The 6,096-nt window shown below is 63.1% G+C and overlaps 1 protein-coding gene across 1 annotated transcript; it reads left to right on the forward strand.

The window, feature by feature from the left end:
- Positions 1 to 148: 148 nt before the first annotated feature.
- MIEF2 (mitochondrial elongation factor 2) lies at positions 149 to 4,383 on the forward strand. The gene is made up of 4 exons (XM_006048855.3): positions 149 to 280; positions 1,808 to 1,965; positions 2,120 to 2,300; positions 2,694 to 4,383. The coding sequence occupies exons 2-4, from the start codon at positions 1,819 to 1,821 to the stop codon at positions 3,746 to 3,748; spliced, it is 1,383 nt and encodes a 460-aa protein (XP_006048917.1). The 5' UTR covers positions 149 to 280; positions 1,808 to 1,818; the 3' UTR covers positions 3,749 to 4,383.
- The last annotated feature ends 1,713 nt before the right edge of the window (positions 4,384 to 6,096 follow it).

Genomic DNA, 6,096 nt, shown 5'->3' on the forward strand with positions numbered 1-6,096 from the left:
ACGGCCCTGCGCCTTTAAGGAGGTGCTCGCCGAGGAGCCCCGCCCCGAGGAGCGCTCGGCCGCCATTGGCCGAGGCCGCCTCAGGGCGGCACGTGGGCACGGCCTTGAGCGCTCTGATTGGAGTCAGGGCCCATCCGTCTGCGAGCCGGGGGGCCCGCGCCCGCCCCAGGCTTCGGCGTTCTACTCCCGGGTCCTGCACGTTCCATTCCCAGGCGGCCCTGGGGCGCGGCCCGAGCGGCCCCCTGCGTCCCCGGGTCGGGGCGCCGAAGCCGCGACGCAGGTACGGCCGGGGCACGGGGCGTGGCCTCCACCGGCCGCGCGGTTCCGGCCGGGAGAGAGCCGGATCGGGCCGAGCTCTGGTCGCTTCTTGGGCCCATCCCGGCGTTCCCCGGGCTTCGGTGTCCTCGCGTCCGGGGCTTGGTGGAGGCTAGGGGAGGCCTGGCCTTTCCCTCTGCCCTTCCCTGGTTAGGGTCTGCGCGCCCCGGGTCAGACAGGCGGGGGCTTTGTGCGCTTTACAGTTTGGAGGCGGTTGGCAGTCCTGATGAAGGAAGCCGCCGCGGGGCCACGCTGGGTCAACCCCCTCCGCCGTCTTTCCCTATTTTTAGCTTGGGAAAGGGGGGCGGGTGCGGGGCTGTAGGCCCCACCTGGCAACCGGGCTCCGGCACCCGCTGGGAGCAGGGCAGCCAAAAGTCCTTGGGGCTGAGTTGGCTCTGAGCTCAGCGTCATCTGTTCAGGCATCCTCAGGGTGACAGTTCTGCCTGGCCATCTGACTGGTCCCCTGGGCTTGTCCCTTGGTCACACACACCCTCAGTGCTCAGGACCTGAGGGCTGGGGCTCAGCTTGCGGGGCCTGGCAAAGATGCCTGAGGTCCCAGCCATCTGTACTTCTGGGTTCCGCATGTCTAACAGTTTGTCGTGGCACCTACTCCATTTTACAGACAAGCTAAGAGTATCTAGCACACTCAGGCCCTCAGCTCACCTGCTGTGGCCTGGGCTCTCAGCAGCTGAGACCCCTCTTCACCCACTATTGTCCCGAGCCTTAGAGGCCCTTGTCCAGGGCACTGGACCGGCCCTGCTGTGGTCTTTAGAGCCCCCTTACACCCTGTCCCCACAGCGGGGCCTTCAGCCTTGTCTGACACATACCTGTTGACAGCCAGCCCTTGCCCCCCAGGGCATCCTGGGCCATCTCACTTGTCCTGTTCTTTGACTTGGTGGCCCTGCCTCTGGGGCTGCCCTGCTGAGATTTGGGGGTAACTGTGGGCCCCTGAATTTCGCTGAGGTTCCCTCAAAGGCCTGAGGCTGTCCAGTGCAGGCTGCCTGGGTCCCCAAGCCGTGGTCTTCTCTGGGCCTTGATTTTCTCCTGCAGGGCCTGGTTAGGAACCAAGATAAGGCTGCTCCTGGGACCTGGTCATAGGTTGGATCTGAGTCCCCACCACTCACTGTGTGATCCATAACCTATTTCTTTGTAAATGGGGATGGTGCTGATAAGACCCACCTCATGGTCTTTGGCGACATCAGGGGGCCTGGAAGGTGGGATTGGGGAGATCATCTCCCTTCTCTGACCTGCCATGGGCCTTAGGGTCTTTCTCTGTGAGGAAGTCATACAGGTGGGTTGTTTGCGGGTTTTGGTGGGGAGAGGTCTCTGGGCCAGCTCTCAGTCTCCTCCCAAGAAAACCTGCAGGTGGCCCCTTTCTCATCGGAAATTCTCTGGAAGCCCCCTTGTGACCCCAACTCTGACTGTAGAGCACCTGCCTGGATGCCAGGCCAGCCCCTCACAGAGTGGCCCCTGCACCTTGGCTCCCTTACAGGCAGACTGACCATGGCGGAGTTCTCCCAGAATCGGAGCAAGCGGCGTGACGGCGAGGTGCTGGGAGGCGCTATAGACTTCCTTCTGGCCAATGCCCGCCTGGTGCTGGGAGTGGGTGGAGCTGCAGTGCTGGGCATTGCCACCCTGGCCGTGAAGCGGGTAAGGCTGGGCTGGCCCACTGACACGGACTCCACAGCAGGGCTGGGGAGGTGGGACTGCCTGAGATTGCACCTGCCTTCGCCCCTCCGCCTGGTTGGCTCTGCCGTGGCCGCCCAGGCCTCAGATGCCCTCACCTGTGTCCCTCTGCCTGCAGCTCATCGACAGGGCCACCAGCCCCCGGGACGAGGACGACACCAAGGGGGACGCCCCATGCCTGGAGGACAGCTGGCAGGACCTGAGCCTGCTCAAGGCCACACCACGCCTCCAGTCCCAGCCCCCGCCTGCCGCCCTCAGCCAGCTGGTGCCGCCTCCAGCCCCCTCACTCTCTGCCCCAGGTGAGCGGCACCCCTTCCCCTCTGACCTGGGTGGGTCCCGTTTCGGTGGTCACATTCGGGAGATGTAGCCCAGGCCCTGCCCTGGTGACCGTGTGACCTGCTCGGGTCCCTGCTCCCTGTGGGCTCCCTTGTGTGTTGGATGCCTTCTCCCTCCTGCGTGGTGCTGAGGCTCCAGCCACCAGGACGTGAGACCATGGGGGCTGGCACCAGAGCGAGGTGGTAGCATTGTGATGGCGGGGGCCCTCACCTGGGGAACTGAGACCTTGGGTTTCAGCCTCAGGGTGTTGGGAGGGGTCTCAGACGGGTGAGAATGCATCACTGAGCTCAGTGCCATCTCAGGTGGTCCCATCCCAGGCGGGTCTCTGACCCGCCCCCGGTCCCTTCCCTCTTCAGAAGGGCCTGCTGACACAGGGCCCCAGACATCGCCTCAGCTTAGCTCGCCAGCACCGCCGCTGTGTCTGACGTTCCAGGAGAAACTGCTGGCTTTTGAGCGGGATCATGTGACCGTGCCAGGGGCTCACGTGTCTCTGGCCAAGCAGCTGGCGGGCGACATTGCCCTGGAACTACAGGCCTATCTGCGGAACAAGTTCCCAGACCTGCCCTTCGGGGCGCTCGTGCCCGGTGGGCCACTCTACGAGGGGCTGCAGGTGGGGGCTGCCGACCCTGTGCGGCTCCTGGTGCCCCTGGCACTGGAGCCAGGCCTATGGAGCCTGGTGGCCGGCTCGGACACTGTAGCCCAAGACCCTCGCTGCTGGGCTGTGCGTAGGACTCAGCTGGAGTTCCGCCCCCGCGGGAGCAGCCCCTGGGACCGCTTCCTGGTGGGCGGCTACCTCTCCTCCCGGGTCCTGCTGGAGCTGCTCCGCAAGGCCCTGACCGCCTCCGTCAACTGGCCAGCTATCGGCAGCCTCCTCGGGTGTTTGATCCGGCCAGGCGTGGCCTCAGATGAGCTGCTGCTGGAGGTGCAGCACGAGTGCCTGGAGCTCACCGTGGCCGTGCTGCTGGCTGTGGCCGGAGCCCAGGACGGAGACCTCTTGCTAGCCTGGCCCTTGGAGGGGCTGGCCGGGAACCTCTGGCTGCAGGACTGGTACCCGGCTGAGGCTGCCCGGCTGCGGGCCCTGGATGAGCAGGACGCTGGGACCCGCCGGCGGCTGCTGCTGCTGCTCTGCACTGTCTGCCGCAGTCACCCAGCTCTATGGCGGCTGGGCCGGGACCGCCTGGCTCAGGTGGTTCTGCGCCTGGGTGAGCAGGAGGCTGACTGGGCTGAGGAGGCCCTGGGGGAGCACTTCCTGCAGGCTCTGGAGCTGCTGCTCAGCAGCCTGGAGCGGGCCAGCCTGCCCAGCCACTTCAACCGCAGCGTGAACCTCCTGGATGGCCTGCGGGAGGAAGAGATCGACGACTTGGGCTTTGCGCTGTACCGTGGCCTACAGGCCCCCGAGGGGCTGCTCTAGAGGGTGGACGCAGCTGGGCAAGACACCGCTGCTTTTAGCTGGAATGAGGGGGTGTGGGCCGCCCTCTTGGCTTGCAGGAGCTGCCATGAGTCCCAGGCAGGGATGAGACCACTGTCATTTTCTGTCCTGAGGGTGTCATGCTTCCCCTGGGTGCGGGCATCTCCAGGCTGCTAGTGCTTGGGTGGACATTGTTTGGTACCCCCCCTGGGACTGGAGTCACCTGGGATCCTCAGAACATAGCTTTTGGCTGACCCTCAGGCCTGTTTTCTGTGCTGTGTGCCTGGTTTGCTCTCTAGCTTTGACTAGCGGGGGCTAACCTGGGGGAAGGCCCTTCCCCTCTAGCCTCGGAGGCCCTGGGAGGGCTCTGTCGTCACTGGGGGAGCCAAGGCTCTCTCTGCTGCTCGCCTGGCCCAGAGCCTAGGATGCCCCTGGCTGCTGCCAGCCTGGCCCCCACTGTGCCAACACCAGCTGTCCTAGCTGACCCTGTGCTCTCCCTGGAGCTGGCGGGGGCTTGGGCGGGGGGCTGTTGTCTGCCTCCCCTCCCAGGCATCTCTCCTCTCTGGTATCCTTCCTGCCGAAGTAAAGCTATGCCGCAAGGACTGTGAATGAGAATAAAAAAGAAAAACTCAAATGTCCGTGAGACGCGTGTTGGGCTCTTACATGCAGCCATTTGAGGCTTTGTGAGCTTGGCCAGAGGGGCTTGGGCTCAAGCTGGAAGCAGGAGACGGACCTGGAGTGGCATCTAGCTTTAGTAATAGGCACCAGCTGGTCAGGGTTTTCTTTCTTCCAAAAAGCCTGACCCCTGGAGCCCTGTAATCTGGATGTGCAGAGCTGCCAGGGGGCCCTTTGGCCAGCAGTGGTCCACATGCAGAGAGACATGGACCCTCAAGTGGAGGGCAGGCTCCCTGCTTTGTACAGATGGGGACGCAGGCGTGTCTAGGTGTCCCTGTGGGAGCTGTGGCTCCCATGTAACCCCGTGTGGCAGACGAGCCAGGGAGGAGGGCTTGGGGCCACATGGGCTTGGGGTGAGGCCCCCACAGCTGTGCCAGTCCCCTCCTTCTTGTCCTATGTCCTGAGGTGACCCCCTCCCAGCTGGGACATGGGGACAAGGCTGGAGGAGGTGCTCTTGGGCACTCTGGTTGCAGGGCCAGTGGCCTCTGCGGATCAGGAGGGGCCTGCCTCCCGGGTGTTCGCATGGGCTCAGTGGCTCTGCAGAGGGGCAGAGGGCAGGAGACTGGTTTCCCCAAGGGCTGTTAGGTCACATGGTTTCAGGAGCTGCCTGGCCTGAGTGCCTTTGGCGGTGAGCAGCTGTGATGGTAGCAAGGGGACAGGCTGGAGGTGGGGCGGCCTTGGCCTCTTCCCTGTAAGATGAGGGGTCCAGAATACCTACTTCGCAGGTGGGGGTGGGGTGTTAACCCAGTGCTGGCACAGAGCAAGGCACCCCCGAACCAGTGACCGAGACAGATGGTCCAGTGTCCGTCAAAGTTGGGGACCTCTGGAAAGTGTCCAGACTAAACAAATCCTTTCATGGATTAACTTGCAAGCAGGACCCTTCGGGACAGTGCATCACATCCAGAGCCGACACAGCCAGTGCTTTCAGGCTGTGCAATTACTGAACAGAAAAAGCCCTGATCAAAGTCTGCAAGGGCACTCTCTCCCTGAGGCTGCAGACTGGGGCCTGCTGGGCACAGCCACACTCAGGTCCCTGGGGATCTCACCAAGCCTCCTGACGGGGTTGTAGTCAAGGTCCAAGGGCCCTGACGGGCCAGGCTGGAGCTGGATGGGAGAGGGAAGCCCTTGCCTCTAATCCAGGACCACTGCTGTCCCCAGCCTGGTCCCCTCCAGGATGAGCAGCCTTCAGCCTGGTTTAAGTCACATACTCTGACGCATTTGCATTTTTAAGCATATTCTTTTATAATCAGGATAGTCTTTTAAATACTGTCCAAATAAAAAAAAATAAAAAAGTTAAAAACCCCTGTAACGTAACTGTTTGGTGGCACTCAGTTCATTGAGGACAGACACCAAACTGGTGTCAACAGCCCAGTGCTCCCAGGGCCACCACAGGGCCTGGACGGTGCTCTGGGTGTTCTCAGCAAAGCCACCCACTTCCTGAGCCAGCAGTTCAGCTCGTGGGCCTCAGGCTCGCCCGCCTGTATGACCTCAGGGAACTTTCCAGGCTGACCCTGCACCCCTGCCCAGCATGAATACTGGTGAAGACAGGATAGTGCACCCCTGCCCTGTGGAGCAGGCCCCTCCCACCTTTGAGCTGAACACGGAGGCAGCTCAGGAACCTGAGATGGAGGTCTGGGGGGAAAGGTGGCCAATGCACCCCGAGGGCAGCGGGGCCT

The sequence above is a fragment of the Bubalus bubalis genome, chromosome 3, assembly GCF_019923935.1.
Source record: "Bubalus bubalis isolate 160015118507 breed Murrah chromosome 3, NDDB_SH_1, whole genome shotgun sequence".
NCBI classification, from domain to species: domain Eukaryota; kingdom Metazoa; phylum Chordata; class Mammalia; order Artiodactyla; family Bovidae; genus Bubalus; species Bubalus bubalis.